This window comes from Lagopus leucura, unplaced genomic scaffold (assembly GCF_019238085.1).
Source record: "Lagopus leucura isolate 7727_CA_CO unplaced genomic scaffold, USGS_WTPT01 Super-Scaffold_100018, whole genome shotgun sequence".
In the NCBI taxonomy this organism is placed as follows: domain Eukaryota; kingdom Metazoa; phylum Chordata; class Aves; order Galliformes; family Phasianidae; genus Lagopus; species Lagopus leucura.
The window spans coordinates 9549355-9576069 of NW_024962272.1; the positions used below are offsets into that span (position 1 = coordinate 9549355).

General features: G+C 38.8%; 1 protein-coding gene across 5 annotated transcripts in view; it reads left to right on the forward strand.

The window, feature by feature from the left end:
- Positions 1-26715, forward strand: part of PCSK5 (proprotein convertase subtilisin/kexin type 5) — a 267838-nt gene that overhangs the window by 195967 nt on the left and 45156 nt on the right. For 4 of the 5 annotated variants that reach the window (XM_042877361.1, XM_042877366.1, XM_042877363.1 and 1 more), the window contains exons 18-25: positions 953-1050; positions 1576-1705; positions 3134-3249; positions 4692-4790; positions 17469-17571; positions 21356-21492; positions 23444-23641; positions 23993-24061. In XM_042877361.1, the coding sequence (XP_042733295.1) occupies positions 953-1050; positions 1576-1705; positions 3134-3249; positions 4692-4790; positions 17469-17571; positions 21356-21492; positions 23444-23641; positions 23993-24061 (950 nt within the window). The remainder of the gene's footprint in view (positions 1-952; positions 1051-1575; positions 1706-3133; positions 3250-4691; positions 4791-17468; positions 17572-21355; positions 21493-23443; positions 23642-23992; positions 24062-26715) is intronic. The other variant, XM_042877362.1, reaches the window with a different exon arrangement.

Below are 26715 nucleotides of genomic sequence, written 5' to 3' on the forward strand. Positions count from 1 at the left end.
TTGAGGTTGTTGCTGAGCAAAAGTAGGTACTCTCACATCTGTTGAATTTTTCTTTTTTTTTTTGCTAACCTGGGACCGTATCTACTCTTCAGAATTCCCAGTGGTGCTGAGCATGCAAAACTTTGTTGGTTTCAGTTTGCAAAACAGCATTAGCTCTCGCTTTATGCGATAATCCCTGTAGCTGAAGAGCATTTTTTGAGAAAGAGTTCAGTCAGGTGAAAGCTGAGATTCTATTTAAGATGGTAGGCATGGCAGAGAAGTCCTAACTTTAAAAAAAAAAAAAAAAAAGCCCTACTATTTAAAAATGAAAGCATGAACGCTGCTTAGAGCATAGGTATGGAGATGTGTCTCTTTATGCTATTCCTTTTTCCTCTGTTAGTCAGTACCTTACGCTCCTGCTCAAAAGTGCCTGCGGGCAGAATACCTTTAGCTGTAATCTAGACAAATCTCCCACACCATGCAGAATTGGAGATTTCAAAGAAAACTGCTGTGTCAGAAAAGGGTGGCAGCTTCCTTACTTGTCAGTCTGCTCTTGACCTGTGCTGTAGAGCAGTATCAGGAAATGCTGCTGATCTTTCACATGAAGCATGAGGTCCTGTGTATTTTTTTAAATGCAGTGGTGTTGACCCTGTGCCAAATTCCTCATGGGTAATTGTATTTTGCATGCCTGAATTTTTAGGATAATGACATTGTTCATTTTTTTCTGTCCTCTCCTACTTGTATTTACAATAGTTTGTAAACAGCTCCTGTTTTTCACTATAGATGAAAATGTATTTAATTCCCTCTTGAAGTCATTTGCTGTCATTTGTAAAATATGACCTACGAAGGAAGCCAGTGAATCCTGATCTACGAGTTGCTGTTTTTTTAAAGGGAACTACTGATTTGTGAATGAGCTTGTATGTTGTTGCTGTTATCTACCTGACCACTGTGCTTTTTTTCCTTTTTATAATAGTTTGCATGGCACAAAATGTGCTATCCGCTGTGAAGATGGAAAATACCATAATGGCAGGGAATGTGAACCATGTCACCGTTCATGTGCAACATGTGCAGGTATCTCACTGACATTTATTTGCATTATTTCCTTTACTCTCTATTTTTAGCTCTTATATTATTTTACTGTATCATAATGTGACTGCTGACATGTAATCTCTGAATTCTTTTGATAGTTATCTAACATATTATATGTATGGCCAAACTCTGTTAGCTAATATAAAAATATAATTGAAAGTGTGAATGCTCTTTTTTTTTTTTTCCTTTTATAATGCTCTTTCTAATTTCCTGCAATGCCTTCCATTTTCTTTCTGGATTGTAAGAACGATTTGTAAATTCTGTGGCACTTGCAGAACTACCAACACCTATTTCTTTCAGAAAAAAGATAGTGAAACTATGCAATATGGTTTCTTATAAATGTACACCTTTATAATTTGATGTTACTCTTTGAAAGAAGGTAAGTAAGGCTAAATATTGTCTCTAAAATGGCAGTAAGATTTTGCTACAGCTAGAGATATGGTGTTTGTTAGGCAGTAGGTAGGGGGAACTAGCCAATAATAGAGTGTATATTCTCTCTGTTTTAAGGTGGTGGAGTAGATGCATGCATAAACTGCACACAGGGCTATTTTATGGAAGATGGAAGGTGTGTGCAATCCTGCAGTACTGGTTACTACCTTGATCACTCTACTGAAAGTGGATACAAAAGCTGCAAAAGGTATGATCCGTGGTAATATACGTTTCTAATAACTAGCAGTATGTTAGGAATTCCTGTGTTGAGAAAGATAATATTTATGAAAAGAGAAAAAAAAAAAAAAAAAGAAATATGCCAAACAAATGAAGTAAGAAGTGGTTTTTTTAATTTTGAATTACATTAAATGGAAATTCTGAAAGTGTTTTTCTTCCGCACATATGTCTTTGACTTTAAAGAGCCTGTAGTGAGAGCCTGTAAGTAAGCATAGAAATGCAGAATATACAAATCTGGCAGAGGATCTGTTTCTCAATAACAAATCAAAAAAAGGCAAAGTGGAATCTTTTTAATAGTAAGTTAATTATTGTTCATGAGGACCATTTCAGTTCTTCAGCTGCAGACAGAAACACGGTGTAGATATATTACAAGATTTGCTGTCCAGCATAGCTCATCTGCATGTACCAGTGGGTGAATGAGCCCTCAAAAAGACTTTGCTGAGCAAAGGAGGGAAGTAATTTTTTATTCCTTCCTTTGTTAAATAAATACCACTTGCCCTTTGGAATAATTCATTATCGACTCACGCTGAATTCAAGGCAGGAAGGGAATCACAGAATCAAAGAGTCATTTGAGTTGGAAGGAACCTCTAAAGGTAATCTAATCCAACTCACCGACAGTGAACAAGGGCACCTACAGCTCAGTCAGATTGCTCAGAGCCCCATCCAGCCTGACCTGGAATGTCTTCAAGGCTGGAGTATCCACTACTTCTCTGGGCAGTCTGCACAGGTGCCTCACCACTCTTATAATAAAGAAACTTTTTCCTTATATCCAATCTAAATCTCCCCTCTTTTAGCTTGAAACTATTTTCCCTCATCCTTTCACAGCAGGCACTACTCGAAAGTCTGTCTTCTGCATTGTTACAATTCTCCTTAAGATATTGAAAGGCCAATATCAGGTCATCCCAGAGCCTTCTCCAGGCTGAACAGCCCCAACTTGCAATGTGTTACGGTTTTCCAGTTTTGCACTCAAAAATAAATAAATGAATAAATGAAATGAAATAAAATAAAATAGATGAATATACAGTCGAAATCTAATGAAGTCAGAAAGGTGATGAAATCACCAGGCACAGGTCAATCTTTTCCATCACATGGCTTTGAGCCCATCCCTTAATGGCACATGGATGCACTGTCTGTTTAATACATGTTTATTACTTCTATGTAGTTCCAAAGAACTATATATATGCAGTTATTTACTAAAAAAATATATTCACAAAGAGTGATTGGAGGAAAAAAAGCAGGACTGAGTTGTAGGGGAGGTTACATTTTAAATTATTGTCATTGCTAGAGGAGCTGATACCTCTGGAAACAGCAAACAAGCCCTTTACAGTTCAGAAGGTTTCTCCTGGGTGCTCTCGCATTTGGTGAGGCCATAAGGCCAAACCCAACCACTGTCTTTCAGATGTGATGCCAGCTGTTTGGATTGCAGTGGTCAAGGAGACAGAAACTGTACCATCTGCCCAAGTGGTTATAACCTAGACTCTGGTGTCTGCGTAGTGGGAACAGTCTGCAAGGATGGTGAGTGCAGTTTCCTGAAAAGATCTTTTTTACCCCTTCTGGCAGTTTTTCTTACATGTATTAGTTTGGTTTGGTTTCTTTTCTTTTGTTATATTCTCTATTTTAGGGCTACATTACTTCGTACCTTTTTCAGATTTATGAAAAGGAGAAAACGACACAAGTAGTGTATTAATGGAATTAGTCACATATACAACTGCATTTTCCTAAAATAGTTTCCCCCCTACCTGCAGCAGCCTACTTTTGCTTCCTTACCTGTTTTTCAAAAATCATTGCTTTGAAAAGATTTTTATAAGAGGACCCTAGTGTATTGTCAGTAGAATTGCGTGTATGTGTTTCACCACTTTAAACCGTGGAAATGCTGGTAAGTAAAAAGGATGTTCAGTAATTGCAGTATTACTTGAATTACGTGAGAAGGTAATGAGGAAAGAAAAGAATAGAGGGCACTCAATTTGTTATGGAGACTTAAACTTCCTCCAGGTACTCTGAGTCAACAAAGATATCATTCATATTGCATATGATTGGCTTCATTATTCACTAATATTCATTCCTTTCACGAATCTCAATTACAGAGACTTTGAGATAATGTTACTCTTCTATGAAAATGTTACTATGTTAATTACTTGTAGATAACAGCTCAAGAATTGCTGTCCAAGAGGAAGATCATACTGAAATAAAGCCCTGCATTAAGCAGTATGAAAGATTCCCACTATAAAATACAATCTTACATGCCTATATGTGTACATCAGTTTGGTCTTCATTATGGTAGGGCTGATTAGTTGTCCACACGCAGCTTCATCTAGGTATACATGCAGTTGCCCAGAACTGAGGACACTTCTCCTCTGTCTCATCTGCCCTGTTCTTGAGAGTGCAGTTGCAGAGCAGCACATGGACCATGAGGCAATTGCAGTGGCATGCAATGGGATCCTACTGCATGGCATGTTCCCTCAACAGTGTAGGTTAGCCAAGGAAGGGACAGAAGTCTTTCCTCTGTTAAGTTACCGAGTGTGGAGGCTCTCATTCCACCACCTGACAGTCAAACACTGGGTATGTGTTACTATGTAGGATTTGAATATCTGTTGAGAATGTTTATTCCTTTTTCATGGTTTGTCTATTTTATTCTTTTGATTCATGAAAATCAAGAACAAATTCCTTTGCTGTAAGTATCACTGTTTTCTAATTATTCTCTTTCTAATCTTTTTTTCTTTTTCACAAATGGATACCAATCATTCCCTGTCGGACCACACAAAATCTCTTCCTGAAAAATAAAATGCTGTTGACTGAAATTCCTTCTGATGGACCAAATTTCCTACTTGCTACCTGCTCCTGAATGGTCTCTTCAACCAAATCTACCTATCTGACCAATTAAACCTCCCTCCATGGTAAAAACCATGCTCTCCAAACCTTCAACTTCCCCTTCTTCTCTTGCTGCTGCCCTCCGGAAGCCACGGAAGAGTCCTGGGCCGAGGGAGGATTCTGTATGCTGGTGAAAAAGAACAATCTCTGCCAGCGGAAAGTGCTCCAGCAACTGTGTTGCAGAACATGTACGCACAAGGGGTGAACTCACACCTCCCAGAGTCCTCCTGCTCCTGTAGACTTATAGATTAACACGTATTATTGAAAAGGAAAAAAAAAAAAGCCACCTCTCTCTCTCTCCCCCCTGTTTGTCTGGGGAGATGGTGAACTGTTTGTTGGAACTTAGATGGAAAACCTACAACACGCCTACCTTTCATAACTGGGTGTTTAGAGCTGAGCATCCAGAATCACAGAGTCAGTATTGTGTGACCAAAGCATTTGATGCCAAAATTAATGTTTAATTCATGATTTGATTTCCTGTCAACTTTAGGATTATTTCTGTTTTTTGAAGGTCTTTATCTTTCCCTTTTTTTCCTGTTTGTTTCCCCCTCAGGATATTCAAAGAGTGTTTCAAGAATACACACACGTTTACACGGATTAAAACTAAACAATACAAAAAAGTTTGCATTAGTCTTTTTTGTGAATTGATGGGGAACTTCAGGAAATGAGTCCCTAAGGGAATCAGAAACATTGTCATCTGCAGGACCAAGTTCTGTCCTTTTTGTACCAGTATTTAAAAAAGAAAAATGATCATTTCTGCACACAATTCTTTCCTACTTCCTCTGCTGTGTGCTGTTTTTTTGTATCACATGCAGTGTGTATATATGTTTTGCCCAAAGTGTTTTTTTTTTTTTTTGTCATATAGATCTCATTTTTAGACAGCTAGCTTATTAACAGATACGCTAGGATTTTTATTTTATTTTTTTAAATTGTAAAAGCTATTTCAAATAAACTGAAAAAAAATTAAAAAAAAAAACACAAAAACATTGTTCCTGTTGTGAACAAGTTTAGAAGATACTACTCTTGGTTTGCATAAGCAAGAGTAATGTATACGTGGAAATTGAAAAGTTGCTAACATGTAAGGAGTATTCATAAATTATTGTTGTCTTGTAACGTTCACCAAAAAGGGGATATTATCATGCAAGTATGTGGGGATATTTTATAGTGCCCATACAGAAATGCCAGTGTGACTGTATGTGACAGAATGTGTTTACAGGACTGGATTTATAATTGAGCTTGTAACACTGTGCCAAATACATCTCCAGGAGTATTAACATATAGGGCAATAAATCAACTGTTTTCTTGATATAACAATCTTGTCTTGATGGGCCTGAATCTGCTTTTAACTGCTCCTAATACAAGTTTCAGCAGGAACAATGCTGTTGAGGCCTATGAAGTTACCTCACTGCAAAACCACCCTGGAGTGGTGAGAGAGGCAGGTCTCTGTCTTGTCTCTATACCCAGGTACACAGTTGTTTGATATATATTCATCAGTTTCACCTAGCATGCTGTTTGGAAACCATTCATTTTAGCAGAAAACAGTAAACTGAACTGCAAAGAAGTTTTGTGGGACAAATACTTAAAACGTGCAAAGTCACTCTGTTATTGCTCTAGGACACACAAGTAGAAAATGTATTGCAGGTGTTTAAGCACGTAAATGTTAGAAAACAAAGAGAACCTCCTTTTTAAATATAAAAATTACCTATGCCCACTTTGCTAGAGAGCAGATAGATATTACAACCCATGTCTGGTTCTGTAGACGAGGCCTGTGAAGCTCCTCTGGTGCCCATTACAGATTTCTTGCTAAACATGAAAAGTTATGAGAATTTAATTTGTGCTAGTTTAACTACTAGTCTGTTTCTGCCTCATTTCTCAATATAACAATTTTAACTAGAACATAATGCTTTCAAAGTTTAAGTTAATATTATATATATATTATATAAATATATATTCATAATTGAGATTTAATTATGTAATAGATTGTAAAGAGTTTGTTTGGGTACTTACAAATGCCTCTAACACTATTATAGAGAAAAACTTAATATCTTTGTTTTCTTTAAAAAAAAAAAAAAAAAAAAAAAAAACCTGACACGTTGTTAATCCAAATTCATTTTTAGTGAAAAAATACTGTACATGTGTAAAATGTTCAGTTGTTATTTGTAAAATAGGGTAGTTTTGTTGTAATTGATATTGGCCAAAATCAATGTTATTCCATATTTTATTTTTTCTATTAAATTAACCTAACTTCTTGTTCCTTTGGTCTGGAAAAACATGTTGATAATCTATATGTAAAATATCTCTGTTGAAGGGCACAGGTAGCTTTATGATATAGATTCTATATGCAAGTCATTGAAACAAACTGGAAGGGTAGAGATGTTTAACTTTGTGTGTGTGTGTGTGTATGTGTGTGTGGATTTAAGTGATGGAATTGACAATGAAATTGATGTAATCAGAAATGGTTTCTGTGGAGGACACCTTTTGTGTACTAGCAGTACAGCTATGTCTGCACCCTGGTGAGCAATGGTGCTGGCTTTCTTCCACCCAGGAGAGCTTTTCTCTTGCAAGCTTAATGAAAAAGTTGCATGCATAAATACATTTTTACTTAGACAGTTGAAGAGGGGGTTGGTGGTTTTTCAGTCGTTCCTGGACATTTGCACAGTGCAGTACTGTTCACGTGCTGGTGCTCATATTCAGTACACCTCAGGTCACAATCCTGGACAGCCACTTAAAAACAGCAGGCTGTTTCTCATTCCCATTAAATGGAGAAGACCACATATACACTCAGCTGTGGTGATTGCAGGATCAGAGCTTCCACTGGCATTAGTTGATGCTTTCATTCATTTCCCACTTAGTCCCCAGCCTGAACGGAGGCCAAAGTGGCAACTCATTCACACAGCTTGTATATTCAGATGAAGCTTAAAGCTTGTTCACTGAAGCTGTGTAAAGAAGTTCCTGGAAGAAAAAAAACGCTTTTCAGTCATCGGCTTTCAGCCTCAAATGTTTCATTGTCACCACCTGTGTTTCAAAATGAGGAGTTAGGTCATCAGTCCCCAGTTTTCCTGTCAGTTCTTCAAGCAAGTGTATAGAGGACAGCACATGCTCAGCAATAGTTTCATTAAGCCACACCATGGAAAAAGGTTAGCCTAATCCTTACACCTATACTCTACAAAGAACTGCTTCTTTCAGGTCCCACCCCACCATCATTTTTTAACTGGCTTGAGAAATTCTGTCAATTATACTGATTTCTATGGTTTCATCTATGGTTTCCTTGGGTGAAGGATAATAATTTCACTACAGCTCTGGCTCTAGTTTGCCCTAGAGGGTGCATCTGTAAATGTTGGGCTGTAAAGTCTCATGGAGAAGCAAGCCTACAATGGAGTTTTTGATTGAAAACCAAGACTTCCTGCTGTCTGCTGTCAGATTCTCTGAAGATTGTTGCTTGCTGATGCCTTGACAGTGGTGGCCAGATATAAGCAGAATTAGCAGACAGCACTGTATTTAGTCCTTCTATCAGCAGTGGGATTGCAATTGAAGGATGCTAGTTTGTTTCCCAGTGCAGAATGGTTGTGATCCTCCCTTTCTGATAAAGTGTCAAAGCTGTTTGAAGTATTCAGTATTTTATACCTTGTTGTCAGCATGCAAAACAGATACAGAGCACTTTAGAAAGACCAGAAGCTACTGAACTTGCAGAAAATGATTCTTTTCTTCCTGTATGGAAGGACTGTGGTTGATGTCAGTCCAAATCTGTTCGTTCATCAGTTACTGCCTTGCTTGTAAGTAAAAAAAAAAAAAAAAAAAGAAAATTTTACAGACACTCTCTTAGTTAAGGCATATCACTTCCATGGTAAGCTATCTATCTTCATATCTGTTTAGGAGAATCTTTACGCAGTCATTGAATTAAATGCAAACTGAACAGCCAGCTAGACTACATGCCTGCTATAAGTCTTCAGAGTGTGACAATGCGGACCATAGAAAATTTCCTACTTCAACTAACATTATTTGTAACCAGAAAGAAGGTTAGTGTGCCTAGACAATGATACCATCTGCAGAAGCCTGTTGTGTGAATGCACAGTTTTGTAAGTGGAGGATGCATTTCTGTAATCAGGCCTTACTGCTTTTCTACCTACCTGCTGCTATCCACCTCAACCATATCCCTAGGTGGCGTATGGCTGAGATCAGCAAACTAGAGACACACCAAATTCTGTCAGTGGAAACCAGTGGAAGCCACACACTCCTGCCCAGTAGCTCTTGTGGCCCTTGGCTTACTCTCTGCCTACCTGCACACACTGGTACATCCTGTCTTTTTCTGGGAAGCTTTGCAGCTACATCCATGCAGCAAACACAGTATTGTACTAAAATCTTCCCTATGAGACCTGAAAAATTATCACTGTTCCTATTTGGACTGGAAGTTTCCAATGTCCTCAGAAATTCTGAGCAACATCTCGTATTGAATATGTAGTACAATATCAAGGCTGCTGTTTGTTCCACCTTGAGACATTTTAAGAGTTATTACACTATGATCCTTTGAGTAAATCTGTATGAAGAGATACTATAGCTGTAATGACTAAATAGATCTTGCAGCCAGTGATGAACAAGTTAATCCTTTTAGCAGCCACACCACAAACAACCTGAATATTACCTGTATCAGTGTCCACTTTAGGTAACTATGTGCTACTTTTAAAGACTTCTTTTTAATGGATTGGATGACTGTAACAAGACCTGTTATAAATTCAAGATTCCTGTAAAGACATTTAAGTGACAGCTTGTATGACTCAGTGTTTTCAATCTGTAGTGCAATTCACAGAACAGTAAATTGTCTTTGATCCATTGCCATGCCTTATATTTATATTGCATATGCCATTGTCATGTCATTGGTAAAGAACAAATCAAGAAAAGTTCTGTTATTAAATGTTTGTGCAAAATATTTTAAGCGAGCATTAAAAAAGTTTTCCAACATACAAATAAATGTCCTAGTCAAATTTGCATCAGAAAGAAACACCCCAGCAAGAACTTGCATGAAATTTTTCAGAATCTGCGGTTTCAATATTTAAAAACAGAAGGTTGAGAAAGAATTTTGATGAACAAGTTGTTTAAGAGAGGGAAAAAGTTATTCGCTTGGCATAATTTTTTATTGTCTTAAATCGTTACGGGAGATTCTAGCTTTGATTAAACTGATTATCTGATCATGCATTACAATCAGTCATGATATTTCCAGGAAGCAACAAATGCAGCCTGTCAGTGCCACACCAAAGGCTGCTTTTTGTTACATCTTATTTTCTGAGTCACTTGTGTATTTGTTGCCAAAGATGGGCAAGGCACAGCTTAGAAGAATGCTCTTTATATAGTGCTTTATTTATCTCTGTTTCTCAGTGTCTAGGGATGGATTTGTTGAAGGTCCTCTGAGACAGCAATATGACTTTCCAAAGCACAAATGCCATCTGATCACAAAGCACTGTGGACATCTTTATGCCCCATCCCTGGAGGCATTCAAGGCCAGGCTGGATGTGGCTCTGGGCAGCCTGATCTAGTGGTTGGCAACCCTGCCCATGGCAGGGGGGTTGAAAATAGATGATCTTTAAGGTTCCTTTTCAACCCAGGCCATTCTGTGATTCTATTATCTTTGCTTTGTGGTGTTATGAAATAAGCTGATAAAGTACCCATTCTGTCAATCAGCCCAGGGTGGAGAAACCTGAGCATTGACAGGATGGGAATATTTTCTTAACCAAGAAGAATTAACAGCACCATCCTGCAAACTCTGTAAAAGCACGGAATGCTCACTGAAGCTTGACGAGTGTGAGTTAGTTACAGTTGAGATAGTAACTCACACTTCCTCCATCTAGAATTGTTCATGCCCTCTTCCCTGCTCCTGGTGGTTGCGTGCACACTAACCTGTGGGTCTCCAAGTACCTGCGCATTACACTGCTCTCAGCACCAATGATTGTGCCAATTGTGTGCATTGCTACAAGTTCAAAATATTCGTTAAGAAAATAAAGGCCCTTTTCTTACTCCAGGAGCAAGGCTATACCAAAGGCACAAAGGTACTAGTCTTGTTGGCTTGCCTCCAGCTCAGCCTTCTGAACACATTCAGTTCCCAGGGACTCGGAGAGCTCCTATGGCCAAATAGTGCTGCAAAGCCTTTCTCCAGCAGTACCCAAATCAGAGGGGATGCATTGTTTGCCCACTTCAGCATACTCAGGGAATGTTCTGAATCATGTTTGCTTGAGAAATCATCCAAAGTAGTTGCCTTGGCTATTCCTGAAGTGTTTGGAGAGACCATAAGCAGGGAGAGATCACCGATGTAAGGTTACTGAATTGGTTGAAGTCTTAGAGATAAGAATAAAACTCAGTCCTTTATATCTTTCATTAAAATGACTTAATTTCATCTGCTCTTTATTTTGAAGAAAATAAACTTTATCTTTTTGACTGATATCTTTTAAGTTTTAATATATTCATCTCTACATGTCAAACATACTACATTTGATCAGTAATCTGACCCTATGTTGTTATATCTTGTTAGGGCAGCAGTTTGCCTACTAAAATCTGCCAGGTTATTTTAGGAGATCTGCACTGATTAAATTTAGGATCTTCCGTACAAATTATAGCAGGCATCACTAAGTGTAAGACGGATGCCACCAATGAAATACTGTTCTGAGAGATGCTGCTCGTCTTACCACAGCCTTATGTATCTCTGCAGAAATCCTATGGACAGAAAGGGCTTTGCTTATATGAATTGCATATTGCACACTGTCTAACGTAAGAGATAGACATGCTGCAATTGCTGCCTCTGGAGCATGATATGCTTACACCATTGTTATTCAAGGAAGGCAATCAGCTTCTACCTTTCTTTTGCATATTTCATGGAACATTATCTGGTTTACTGGACACAGCGCAATCAGCAATATGCAATAAATTCCAGTGACATTCAAGTGTCACCATTCCACTGCCCTTCCAGAATTTCCCAGCTACTGAGCTTCACCAAAAAAAAAAAACAACCCAAAAAAAAAACCAAAAAAAAAAACAAGCAAACAGACAAACAAAAAAAAACACAGAAAACTTGACAAGACCAGGCAGAGAAATCTGCAGTTAGGAATGTCCGGAAATGGAGAGGATAAACAGGATTTTACCAATGTCATTTTGTAGTTTAGATAGCAAGACCTTGCATTTCCCCTCCTTGAAGAAATGAGAAGGTACAGAGCAAAGCATTGGCAATGCAGACTGGGATTGCTCCATTCCCAGAATGCTCCAGGGAGACCTCACTGCAGCCTTCCAGACACAGAACTGTAGAATCATAGATTGGCTTGGACTGGAAAGGACCAAAAGAATTATTACATTTCAACCCTCCTGCCAGAGGTATGGTTGCCAGCTGCTAGATCAAGTACTATGTCAGATTGCACAGAGCACCATCCAACCCGGCCTTAAACACCTCCAGAGATGGGGCATTCACAGCCTTTCTGGGCAACCTATTCCAGAACATCACTGCTCCCTTAGTAAAAAAATTCCCCTCTTCTAGTACTTGAAGGGAGCTTACAAGCAGGGGAGGGACCGATTGTTTACACATTCTGATAGTGATAAGACAAGGAAGGAATGGCTTTAAACTAAAAGAGGGGAAATTTAAGTTAGGGGTTAGGAGGGAAATTTTCACTCAGGGCAGTGAGGCACTGGCACAGGCTGCCAGAAAAGCTGTGGCTGCCCCATCCCTGGAGGCGTTCAAAGCCTGGCTGGATGGGGCCATGGGCAGCCTGAGCTGGTGGGTGGCAGCCCTGCACATGGCAGGGGGTTGGGACAGGATAATCTTTAAGGTCCCTTCTAAACAAAGCTATTCTGTGAGTCTGTCTTCTATGATTTTGTAACTCATTCCCTTCCCATTTTTTCAAGGGGTTGTCAAATTCCACGTTGCAGGTGAGTAGCAGAAAACCGTGCCAGGCTCCCATGTTTATGCTTACACAAGTCAAGGGAGAAACCCTTGTCAGCTTTCATGTCCAGGCATCCACATTATTACTAGCACCAACAGGCATTTAGAGCTGGTTTTTAAAATACAGAAAATATCCTTCTGGTGCGTACTTAGGCCTTCTTAGTATACCTGACAGCTTTGGCTCTTCAATGGGCTTCTAACAACCATTATATAATACATAGAAATGAGGTAAGAAATACACACATGCACAGGCACAAACTGATGCACACAAAAAGAAGGAATAAATCCCTTTGTGTCAGTTAAAGAGGCAGCTTTGGCCGATTTAAATATTTTTATTCAGCTGGGAAAAAGAGAGAGCTATGCGAGATAGGATAGTTGATAATGCCAGTTGCTTCACTCCTGCCTATCATGATTAAAGCTAACCTGAGGCTCTCTGTGATATCAGCTAATCAGAAAACAAAAAGGCCTTCCATATGAAAACCATGATATCACACTCAGCTCCACACACTGTTCAGGAAAGAGATTCCTGAACCCTTTCCAGGATCCTGCCTCATCCCTTGGCAGCAAGGGGCAGCAATGGCTGAACAGCCAGCATCCCCACCTCCATGTGCATCCTTATTGAAGGCTTCCAAGCCCCTTTCAGTGCCTCAGATCATATCACCCAAAAGTTCTGTTCCTAAAAGATCTCTCTCTTGTCCCTTCTGCTCACTCAGACAAGAAGATGGAAATGTGGTCATTGTGAAAAATGATTGGAGAATACTAAGTAGCAGGAGGCTGAAAGCTGAAGTCCAAAGTATCAGAACTGGAAATGAGGCTCAAGCTTTGTAGGACTAACGAAAATCTGGAGAGGAAATTAAATGTCACAGGATCTGTGGCATAACACTTTCAAGATGAAGTTCGGATTTCTTTCAGGTAGCAGTAACCTATCCAGTGTTAAGGGTTTGGAAGGTGAGGGATAACTCTAAGAGGAATCCTCCAGATGGATTTTAATGGCTTCATGCGAACAGTTTAGTCTTAGTCCCTCATGGTATTAAGTTTAATGCATAAACTTTTCTTTAACAAAACTCAAGAAGTTGGTCGTATCTGCCAGCCAAAATAAAAAGTGTCAAGGTAAACACAGGAAGAGCAAAACTTTTCTAATGACTGAATTCTCTAGCTTCTCCCTACCAATTTGTCAAAATTAATGCAAATCAGTATGTCTTTATTTGCTCTGTGGGACATTTTTAACCCTTAAGACTGCATAGAAAAGCCCAGTAACAAAATATTTGTACAGATTTCCATATAAGTAACCAAGAAAAGGACAAAACAGGGTTGCTTATGAGTTCGTTATAAAGAAGGGTCACTGACAATACAGCAATTTTTTATTTAAGAACGGTGATTAACATGCAACAAGGATATTCACACCCTCACCCAATTATTCTCCATGTGTTGCCAACAAATGGTAGATTTTGGAAAGTGAGAGGGAAATAATGACTAGACAAGAGCTGTGTACTGAAGCAAAGAAGTAGCGACAGCCTGGAAATAGTGACTTTACTTTAATCTGGGACTCAGGAGAGACAGGCTCTGGTTTGCTACTACATTCTTAACCTAACTTGATGAGCTTTGCTGCAATTCAGTGTTTGTGCCTCCAGAATGGGAGATAATCATTTTTACCTCATTTTAAAATGCACTGTACCACCTGACAGGAATTTCATGTAAGTATACTGTTAAGGCACAGCCTAAAATCTGTCATCATTCCAATAAACTGACAACTATAACTACAGATACGTGAAATTCTACACAGAAGTCTTCCAGTTTTGAGGCATTGTTTCTGTTAACGTAATTTTATTCCTGTAATACTTTCAGTTTCCTTCTCTTAAAAAAGGTGATAAATGTTTTTAAACAATGTGACAAGGAACTGACAAACAAATGAAAACTAAATCTAGGAAGATGTTAAGTAGCTGAATACTATTGCTTGAATTAAGGCACAGATGGGATGCTTTGCCAGTGGTATTTCTCCAATGCATACATTGGAGGGATAAAAAAGAAATAATACAGAAGAAAGAAAGAAAAATAAGTGACAAGACTTCATTAAGTGGTATTATCTAGCAAGATCTGTAATGAAATCTGGCAGTTAAACTGCCCTGTGGAGTGGTTTAAAATTCTTCTCCAAAGTTGCCCTTCTGTCTTAACACCTTGAATAATTATATATTTTAAAAAATATATTATATAAATATATTTATTAAAATATATATTTATATAGATATATTATATAAAAACACATTTATTAAAATATTATTTTAGCATTCAGTGGCAGACATGCTGTTCTAGATGTGAATTGCTGTTCAGAGTATCTAATGTGTAAGCAACGTGTGATGCACATTCTTATAATCACATGCTTTGAAATGCTTCAATTAAAAAAAAAAAAAAAATTCAGCAGAGAAATTATCTTCCTGGCACTATTCCAGGGCAGATAAAATGAATTACAGAACTTCCAGTGAAAGAAGAAACAAATAAATAGCAGAAGCCTTTTAAAACTCAGCATGCTTTTACCATAATGGAGGGATATAGCCAGTGCTGAACAAGGCATAGTCAAGGTGTGTGAATTAGTGTCTCAGGTCCCACAGATAAACACAAGGGCAGCAAGGGCAAATAAACTGAAGGCAGTCAAGACTGAAGAAACAAGATGCCTTTCTAGCATGAATCAGAAAACAATATGGAATGAGAAATTACTTAAAAGCATTGCACAGAGAGATTTCCTAGCTACATAAAGTCAGTAGTATCAAGCACTGAGCCACCAGACACGCAAGAGGAATATTTTGCAGATACTACATTTTTTCATGTTTGTGCACTGTCTAGCAAAAAACTTGTAAGAAAATATCTGAAGAAGTCGATTATCATTCTGTTGCAATAAGCATCATATTATATTTTAAAATCTCATGAAGATGCTTGAGATCATGGGATTCTAAATACAAATCACTAAGCGTCAAGAGACCTTCGCCAAGGAAAGCTGTCAGAGACCTGAAGATCTACTAGGCAGCAGGCTGCAGCCTGTATGCTGTGGTAGCACAAGACCCCTCTCACTGTCAGTCTCTTTCTAACATGTTGTATTATTACTCTTCTGGCAGGAGTAACCAAATTTGCAGTGTGGGCGACTTCTATTAGCAGCAGAAATAATATAGGTTCTATGTTTGTCTGATGCTCACATTTACATGTAAAAAATACAGAGACTTGTTTATGTCATCTCAAAAGCCTGTTCATTTGCTCCCAGCTCCAAACTTCACAGACCAGCTTCTATGGAACACCATATTCTTGTTGTACATTATCTATCACTGGCTTTTGGCTCATTTTTTTTGCCTTATTCATTTCTCCAGGAAGATGTATAAACCTTTACAAAATCAAAATTACATCTGTATCTACAGTTTGGGTACGTCAGCGTTGGCGCATTTTGTTTCAGTTTTTGGCATGATTTTCTTTCATAATTATACCATTCCTGTCTTCATAAGCATGATGATTACTATCCCAGCTTAAATCTGGTATCAGGGATATCAACTATTATAAATTTTGTTAATGCAGATTAACATGAAGTAGAAAAGGCAAGGGACAGAGAGAATAGCCAAAAGTTTGTTATAAATTACTTCTTTCCTATGTTGTTTTATCCAGCAATATTTGCTCAGACAGTGCTGTTGTTTTTCAATACAAGGAACTCGTTGCAACTTGAGAACTCAAGCCAACTCACTACACATTTGTATTTTGACTCCTACAATTCATAGTTTATAGCAAATCTGTGTTTCCAAGTGCAGTGCAAGTGAAGAATTTCTCAATATTAAAGTAAACACAGAAATTGCAAGATTTATGTATTATACAGGACTCTGTACAACCTTTTCCATTATTTAAGAATGCAGGGACAACCAGTTCTACCCAACATACAGGCTCAATTAGAATAAATTTTCCTACAAGAGACTGACATAAAACACCCAATCTTGTGGTTTTTTTAAGCTTCTTGATAAACCCATTTGCAGTCCCCACATTATGTTATATGCAGATCTAGTATTCATGTCAATTACCAAATCATAGAATCATAGAATGGCTTGGGTTGAAAGAAATGAATATCTCTACTGTGAGATTTATGGAAAGTATAGCTTACTAGTTAGTAACAATTCTTCAAAGAATATACACTAAATAAAAGACAGACTTTTCACCTCAGCTCTCTAAGTAATATCATGGTATTCATGTTCCTGAAGTGGTTTTTATCTAAATCTCAGTTTTTAGGCAACCATTCATACTGTATTTATTTGTTTGTTTGTTTGTTTATTTTCCTCGAGCCCAGGTGTGCACTTGGGCACCAAATTTTCAATCTGAAGAAGAGCCTTGGTCTTTCGGAGCTGAGTATTGGAACAGTGGTATGAGAGGGAAACAAAGGTGCTATAGCTAGAGATTGGGTAGCACCAGCATGTCTGACTAATGTAGTATATTCAGGTCTTTCTCCACATATAACATACCTCACATGCATGAGAATACACTGTTTATGTCTCAACTCACAATCAGGAGCACATTGGAGCTACACAAATGAAAATTAGGTAATGAATGCTCCTATGTAGCACTGTTATTGGTGCTAAAGTAATAGTGTCAACCTGAAGAATCACTCTCTGTCAGGTTGATATGGAAAATAAAAATAAAAGTAAAACCAACCTCACTCCCCCCCCCCCCCCCAAAAAAAAAACAAACCAAAAAACAAAAAACCAAACCAAAAAACCAACAAACCAAACCAACAAATAAATAAGGGTAAAACAAATAAAACAAATAATATTTGTTTTTCTGATACTGAAGGGAAATTCGCTCATTTCAGTAATTCGAAGGGGATCTAATTTCTTTTAGTCATGAAGTTTACCAGCATGGATTGGTAGTTTGTTATTTTGCTTTCTTTTAAAATGAAAGATATGGGTTTGAAATAAACAATCTCTTTTTCCACCAGACGAATATCTTGATGATTCTCAGGAATGTCAGTTGTGTGAAGCATCCTGTCAGAAGTGCACTGGACCTGAGGTGGATGACTGCATCAGCTGCCCTAGAACAAGGTATGTGTCACCTAACAGCGTGCAACACAAAGAGCTCACATCAGCACTGGCCTGCAGAAAAAGCATGATGATCGTGGTAAACAACCAAGCCTAGAAGCTGAGAAGACAAGTATTATGTAAACAAGACAGCTGGCTACACAAGGCGTTCCTTGTTGAACCAGATTATTCCCACTGACAAAAAAAAAATATGTTATTTTAACATGAAACAGTCTTCTTTTAATTGCCATCCATTCAAAATTGTAGCTGTGGTAATCATAGAATGACAAGCTAACCAGCAAAAGTCTGGGGGATCTGCAGTTTTGCATACCTACTGGATTGGAACAAGGAGTGAAACATGGGCATTGAAGCTATCAATCAATAAATCTAGGAGATGCTCGTAGCACTCATATGTCCCTGGTGCTTACTTTTATAACTTCTCATGAGGAGTGTGTAGATCTAGAGCAAAGCTTTTCCTGAAGAACAGGAGCCTCCTGTTTTCATACTCATTTTCTGTCAATAGCTCTGACCTCACATCAGTGACTCTGGCTCCCTTGCGCTACAGTCAGCTGATATTGAATTAGTAGGAAATCAGAATCTGGCCCTGTAAGGCACAGGAAAATTGTCCTCAACAATGCTACGATATGCAGTACAATTGTCTATGCTAAGGCCATAAGAAAACAGTGAAGTCCAAACAAATTCATCACTGAGGAAGCAGTGTGAATTTAATTTGTATTAATTCAGACATGGAATTATAATAGGATTTGGGGCAGAATTTTGGACCCAGGATTGGATTTTTCCAAATGCATTAAAGTAGACTGTCTTTGTTTCCTTGCAATTCCTACAGTGTCATTTGTGAGTTTTACTCAGAGATATCTGTAAAACAAAGAAGGTGCAGAACAAACTAGTTGAAATGCCATTAGGTAAAGATGTTGAAGCAAAGAAAAAAAGGTCTTTATGGCCTTTTGGAGGGATACTGCTGTTCCAGCAGATTTCAATCTTTTTACTTAAGGTTTTCAAGGGCTCCCTGCGTTCCTTCTGCACATTACCATAAGCCATTAGAAGTTGTGCTGGACAGACACTATTAAAAGAAAGAACAATGATGGGAAATCATTATGGGATGGAACCAGAAGCTAAAGAAAAGATCCTTCCAATGAACATTATTTGTTAGTTACTTGAAATAGACCAGTTGAACTGAAACAGCACTGTAAATCTTGTAGCTCTTTACAGCCTTCAATAGTGCCTATTGAAAATAGTAATGAGAGGCCATTAGATAATACAGACTAAAATCCAACAGTCCTGGAACACCTGTCCTCTTTGAAAAAAAAAAGGGGGGGTAGGGAGTAATTACTGAAATTTCAGCTGGAGTTATCATATTATTTCATATTAAAAATCACTGTTAGATCATTTTCTTGTCTGAAAATTCATAATGCTATTACCTCTTTTCAAAAATTATGCAATAGTTCTATTGCATCTTTTGTCCACACAAAAAAAAGTATCTTCATAAAATTCCTCCTCTTCCTGCATATTTGTTTCAGTTACAAAGGTTAGTGACAAGCTCTCACCTTTTGGTGTTTGTCACTAGGAACAATATAGCAAAAAGCAAGAAAAATGTACCTTTTCTTTTCTTTTGTGAACATGTTATCCTTAAAACCAAAGTATGTGAGAAAACACTGTAGTACTTACATGTCATAGAATCATACAATCATCTGAGTTGCAAGGGATCCTTAAAGATCACCTGGTTCAACTTCCCTACAGCAAACAGGGACATCAAAAGCTAGATCAGGGTGCTCAGGTCCCTGTCCAGCCTGATCTCAAATATCTCTGGGACATCTCTAAGCCCCATCCTGGAAGGACAAGCCACCTCTGCTACAGACCCCAGCGCCCCACTTTCTCCATAGGAGCATGGATTTGCTTTTCAAGAACACAGCCAAACTGGGGTCAAACTAAGGCTTTGGAGGGAATTAACAGGTCCAAAGCATGTCTAAACTAAAGGATTTAACTCCAGGCATGAACCCTGCAGGTGCTGGGATTACCAGTGACCTGGGCTGCCTCCAGAAAAGTCCTGACCAGAGCACAGGCAGCCTGGTGTGGGGTAAAAACTGTAGAACCATAGAATAATTTGGGTTGGAAAGGAACTCAAGTCTCACACCACACAAGTCCTCTAGTCAACCCGTTCTGGCACCTTACAATTCTCTCAAGTGAGAAACTTCCCTGAGATATCTAATCTAAATCTCCCCTCTTTAATTTAAAACCATCTCCTACTATGTCCTATCACTTGTGTAAAAAGCAGGTTTCCTTCCTGTATATAGCAGCACAAGCCCCAACGTACAGTTTGCAAAAATCCTTAGCTCCTCCCCAAGCACCCAGGACTCAAGATCCTGGTGCCACCATTAGAACACATGATCAAGGTGACATAGCCCAGCTACCTCCTGTACTTCTGTCATGGCACCCCATTTGCACAGAAAACAAGCAGTGTAGAATGCAATCCACTTCAAGATCTGAATACCCATCTTCAACAGCACCAATAGACCTCTGTGTACTACAGTCTGCACAGGACTTTCTGCCCATCAGACCCCAGAGCAGAGTGATATCTTTGCAGAATATTCTGTACATCCATAAGAACTTCTCCCTGTTTCTGTGCAGCAGCCTGCCTTCTACCTCACAAGTCTATTTAATCAGTTCTGTAGTTCTCTCAGATACTGACAAGCCTCATGCTTTTTAGAAATGTTTTATGCAGGATGAGATATTCTTCTAAATTCACATTTCATAAGCCTGGGCATTTCCAGTCACGGTAAATCCAAAGCAGTTTAAAAAATTATTTGACAGTATTGATGTTTTTCTCCTCTTCTTCCAGATTAAGTCTTACATTGACCGTAGCAATTCAAATCCATGAAGGTGTATTACAGACATTTTCAGTGACACTGCCTTGCTCCTAGGAAGTATGTAACATCTTATGGAGAGTTCCTGGAAGTGTACAGAAAGACAGATGGATTCAGTATTTGTTCTGAGATCCTGAACTATTCTCAGTTTCTCTGGAAATTGAGTCCCAAGCCCTCAAAAGCAAACTAATCAAGGGCAAAAGCAGTTGAGAGTGGGAGAGTTCTCTTCTCTCTAATTTTTTCAATTCTGAAAGCACTTTCAAATTCTAGCCTACTTGTTTTACAGTCTTTTAATAGTTATGTTGGCATTGATGTTTTTCTTCTTTTCACTCGAAATAAAACCAGAAGAAACTGAATAGTGTTAAAAATGGACTAGAAATTTTTATCACAAAAAAGAATACTGCAGCAGATATTTTGTTATGCAGCAGGACATTTAGTAGCAAAACCACTAAATATCTGCAGACATGCAAGTAAAAAACAACATCTCCTAACTGCTAGGTCTCACTTGATTTCATATGCAAAGTCAATGTACTGAAGCCACAGTTCAGTTCGCAACAAGCCTTCAAAGCAAAACTAATTGGAAACTTCAACAGATGATAGATCATTCCTTCACAGAGAAAGACCTAGTTAGTCTTAATTTCCACAGACATAAGTGACCACTTCAGAGATTGTGGTAGAGTGACGTTTAGGTCTAAGACCAAAGGCTAATTTTTCTAGGAAAATATTCCAACTCATTCCTGAAGTCCAAACTTGATTGACCTTTTCCTCAGCAAGTACCGTGAATACGATTGGGAAAATGAAGGAGTGAAGTGAAGACACCTATAATAGAATAAAGGAAGAATATCTTGTTTTTCTTGTAAGTTTCTTTTAAACGTAAAGAAAAAGTTGCAGCTGAATTTTAATTATGCCTCTCTGTTCCTCAAAAGATTCTTTGACAACGGTCGTTGTGTTATGCAATGCCCCAGGGGAAAGTTTGAATTCAAAAAGCAATGTCATTTGTGCCATCATACCTGCCAGGACTGCAGTGGAAGTGAACCTAACAAATGCACTGCTTGTGGAACAGGTGAGAAAGATATCTTGCCTTTTTTTTTTCCCTTTGCTTGGCATTCAGGTTTCCTTTCCCCTCTGCTGTCAAAGCCAGTTGTTAAAGCCAGTGAAATAAACATCACTTTTCTACTGGTCTGCATCATTATCATGTTTTAACACTGACGAGTGCTGGAGCTTAAAAGCTTTTTTGGTTGTTTGTTTCTTTGTTTGCTTTTTAAAGAATGTAAGAAAACACATCTCTGCATTGTACTTACATCCTTACTCAGTCCCCTCTGTATGTTTTGAATAGGATCTGTGGTAATAGAAGTCAAAGTATTAACAACTGAAAAAGGGACAGAAGCCCTACATAAGTTGCTTCTACAAAATGAGGAAACCTCTCCCAGCCTCTACAAAGCATGTGCTTCACTGAAATAGGGCAAACCTGTTGCACAATCATGCAGAGAGATGAGGTGCTTTCCAAAACATGTTTTGGAGAAGGCTAGGAAACCATCATGGCGATTTCTACTACTGTGTCTCTACAGCTACAGAAATAGGGCCTAGAAAAAAAGCCACTGACACAGTAATTTGTCTTTTTGACAGTTCTACAGAGCTTAAGTTGAGACAGAAAGTAATGTAATTAACTATGTAGTTGTTCTAAAAAGCTACTCTTCTCCTTGTGAAGATCCAATATTGTCTACAGTATAAAAATGAGTATTCCCTGTCACCTCTCTAATGCCTGATGGGTAAAGAACTTGAGGCTATATGCAAATAGCAAGAAACTCCTGGAGATGAGTATTGGGAATTTAACCTCCAATTCATTTAGGAAAAAGAAATTTGTAATTTCAGGATGACTTGGAATTCACCTCCTTTTTTCCTTTTTTGCTGCTTCTTGAAGTACACTGTGAGTCCTTAATGCCCCAGGATTTGTTTGGTAATAAGTGCCCAGGATATGAGAAAACACTAGCATAATTGGTACTAATTAGACATACTGATGAGATTGATGCTCTTGCTTTGGGATCTGCACCTATAAGTGAATAGACCGTGTTTTCAAACAATTCTTCTACATGACAGAGCAGTTTCTATTATTCTTCCCCAAGTCTAAGCCTGTGGTGAACAGTAATATAATTTCTGTATTTCTGTGTCAAGAAGTGAAGATCTCAAAGAAATTCACACTCTGAAGAAGCTAGAAAGATCACTGTGGATATTTGTACCTGAAATGTAAAAGGGACACAGTCTGTGTCGTTCTTGTGTGGTACAATAACTATTCCCTATTGCAATTCCTTTCTCTGAAGCCTCAAAAATAAATAATGACAAGTGAATACCTAGGCGACTTTATACATAAGTAATAAAATACACTTAGCACAATTATATATGCAATTTTTACTCTAGAGTAGAATTTGCATGTTGCAGTACATGGCACATTGAGCTACAGGTGCTTCCGCAGACTTTGCTGAGTTCCCATGCAGTAGAAATTTCTGTTTCTCTGATAGCAAACAGATGCACACTTGCTACTCCGATTAAAATCAAAACATTTCCAGAGCTTAGCTGTGACTAGGATGAGGATTACATTTTAATCTACTATGGAAACAGACTGATCCTTTTAAAAGGTGAAGTGGGCAGATTTGCTTTCATAATGGTGATTTTACATCTACTTGTGCAATATAGTACAAATCCTTCTACTATGTTTGCTGCAGAGGAATTTTGGGAACCAAGTATTGGAAATCTCTTGATCCTTATTTGATTATATTGGAGGATGTAAACAGCGATGATTCACTAGAATAACATTTTTATGTCACAGATCTCCAAGAGTGTGCAATATCTGAGATCCTGAAAGTTTTGTAAATTTTAGTTCATCTCGTGTAAAATTGAACACATCATGGAGTCTTCAATACTAATTCACCATCACCCAAAGCACTGGTGGCTTAATACTGCTTCTACTGTCAAATGTCCTGTGCTGCTGACATCTTCTCTGTTTCTTTGTGGCACAGATAGACGAGGGATGGAGCGTTTTCTGTACCGTGGGGAGTGCAGAGAAAGTTGTCCCCCAGGTCACTACCATTCAGAGCACACCTGTGTGCCCTGCTCTAGTCACTGTGAAGTGTGCCTGAATACTAGACACTGCAAAAGATGTACCAGAGGATACTATCTTAACCAAAATATATGTCAGAAGCATAGCTGTAGAGAAGGTAAGCATCCTTCAGTAGAAGGGAAAAATACTCATTTCAAACTGTTACAGAAATACAGTTTTTGATTCCTGCTTTGAAATACACAATCACATCTGATCCTGAGCTCCTTAACTCCTGTTCTGAATCTCTTCTAAATCTGTGCAAATGAAAAATTGAAATCTTTTCCTCAAATTGAGTAGGAAAACTTTTTTTTTTTTCTTACAAAAGAAAAAGTGAGAAAATAAATTCCTGCACATCTTTCTGATTTTTGGATTTGTATAAAATCTGTTTCCAAGAGCCTTGCTGAGTGCTTACACACAGTGGCCTTTCATTACCAGTATTAACAAAAAATTTGTTTCTTTCAAAATTCAGGTGAATTGGAAGATCCTGATACTGAAGACTGTGTGCCTTGTTCAGAAGGATGTCAGAACTGTCAATTGGGTATGTAGTCTCATTACAAACAATTCTTATTCTTAAGGTAGCTATAGAATCATAGAATATCTCAAGAATGAAAGGACCCTCAGAGATCATTGAGTCCAACCCCTGGCTCCACACAGGACAACCCAAAATTTGTCCAAATGCTTCTTGAACTCTGGCAGCTTGGGACCATTACCACTGCCCTGGCGAGCTTGTTCCATGTCCTCCACTCGCTGGTGAAGAACCTTTTCCTGATATTCAACTCGACTCTCCACTGTTCCCTGCCGCTGTCACACAGAGCAGAGCTCAGCGCTGCCCCTCTGCTCCCTGCGAGGAGCTGCAGCCGCCATCAGGCCTCAGCCTCCTCTACTCTGGGATCAAGAAACCAAAGGACCTCAGCTACTCTTCATACACCTTGCCCTCTTTTGAAACCTTCCTATGGATGCTCTCTAATGGTTTTATGTTCCTCTTACATTGTGAAGCCCGGTGCTGCACCCAGTGCTGTAGGTGAGGCTGCACAGCACAGAGCAGAGCAGACAGCCCCTCCCCTCACCCGCTGGCAGTGCAGGGCCTGCTGCACCCCAGGTACAGTTGCCCTTTGGGCTGCCAGGGCACACTGCCGGCTCATGTTCCTCTTGCTGTCACCACAGCTCCCAGATCCCTGTTCCACAGGGCTGCTCTCCAGCCTCTTTTCTCCCACTCTGTACATATATCCGGAGTTGACATGTTTCAGGTGCAGAATATGGTACTTGCTCTTATCAAACTTCATATGATTGGTGATTGCACAGACCTCTAATTTGCGAAGATCTCTCTGCAAGGCCTCTCTGCTCTTGAGGGAGCTCTTCCAAATGTAATGTTTTCTTCAGACTTATCCAGAATACCTTCAAGTACTGTATCTAGGTCATTTTAAAAGAGCACTAAAGAGAACTGGCCTCAAAATGCATCCCAATAGTGACTGGCTGCCAGCCTGGTTGCCTTTAGTCCGCAAAGAACTACACACCATTGCATTCTCTTACCAACTAAACTGTTTATTTTTCCAGTATATTTTTTTTTTTTTATATCAATTCTAAATTCTATCACCAGCTTAAATAAGACTTTGTATTAGTTTAGCTGTTAAAGTTCACAGCTTATCTTTTTCTACTGGACTTCTGGTCTGGTAACTCATACGATAAAATGCTTGACAACCCTTGTGACCAGGCATTTCACAAAAGTTCTGTCAGCCTAACATCTTCCTCTGACTGTACCTGTACTTTCTTTGTTGCTCTCCTGTTCTACGTGACTTTTCAAAGATGATAGAGATCAACCTGACAGCCACTTTTGCCAGCTCCCTCAGAACTCTCATGTGCATCCCATTGTGGCCCATGGATTTGTGTGCGTTGAGTTTGCCTAGATGATATCTGACCAGATCTTCCTTTATCAAGAGAATGTCTTCTTTTTCCCAGGCTCTCTTTCTTATCACCTGAGTCTGGGATTTCTGACTTCCACTCTTAGCAGAAACAAAGAAAACATTCAGTAATTTCACCTTCTCCATGTTCTAATTTATCTCTGTCCTCATGAGATCATCTCCTAAACCATGAACATCCACTATTTTGGCTTTCCTGGCCCACATTAAATGGAGAAGGATTGTCTTGCACCAGTGCTTCAGTTGTTGCTCACTCAGTTGTTGCTGAGTAATGGGTATGTGCCTGGGCCAAGCTGGGCCACTCAGTGGGGAAAACCTGCTGTCATGATGGTGCAGGGCAGGGGGTGGAGCTAATTAGTAGCTGTCCCAGGATGTGTTTAACCCACAGGCCACAGGTTGAACATGCCTATCCCAAATCATCTCCAGTCATAATATTTGTTACGTATTTACTCTAGGTTTTACATTCAAACCTCTGATTTGAAAAAGTTCTTTTCAAAAACTTAAAACATCAACAGAATGGATGTAAGTAAAACAAAGACTTAGTAAGTTAACTTCCACTGCTAAGTGAAGTCAGAAGGGTTAGAATGCCAGAGTCTGGTAAGGGCATGCTATTAAGAAAACTTCTTGGCAGTTATGATGTATATATTACTGAGAGTTTATATAGGTTGGTTTAATGTTAGCTGTATTTGGAACAGAAACACAGCAGTGATATAAAACCAGGATGCCAAACAGATTTTGCAAATTACCATGTGTTCCTGAAATAAAGCATGACCTATAAACTTCAGGCTTAAAACAAATCAGGTAGAGATGTTGTTTGTGTTTCTGCTCTTAATATTAATGTGATTTCTGGCATATCAGTAACAATTCACAGATAAGATAAGGACAGTAATAGCTTTCTCATGTCTCATAAGAAACTTGATACATTTAGAGACACCTGTAAAAAGAAACATCTGAGCTGCCTGTCTCTTAGGAAAAAAAAATGTTTAAATTTGAAAACTGTAAAGAAATTCCATTGCAAAAAAAATAATACTAAAAAGTAAAAGAAATGAAGTGAAGGAAAGAGAAAGGAAGAGAAAGGAAGAGATAGGGAGGAAGGGAGGAAGGAAGGAAGGGAGGAAGGTGGGTAGGAAGGGGGGAAGGAAGAGGGGAAGGAAGAAAGGAGGGAAGGAAGGAAGGAGAGAAGGAGGGAAGGAGGGAAGGAGGGAGGGGAGGGAGGGAGGGAGGGAGGGAGGAAGGAAGGAAGGAAGGAAGGAAGGAAGGAAGGAAGGAAGGAAGG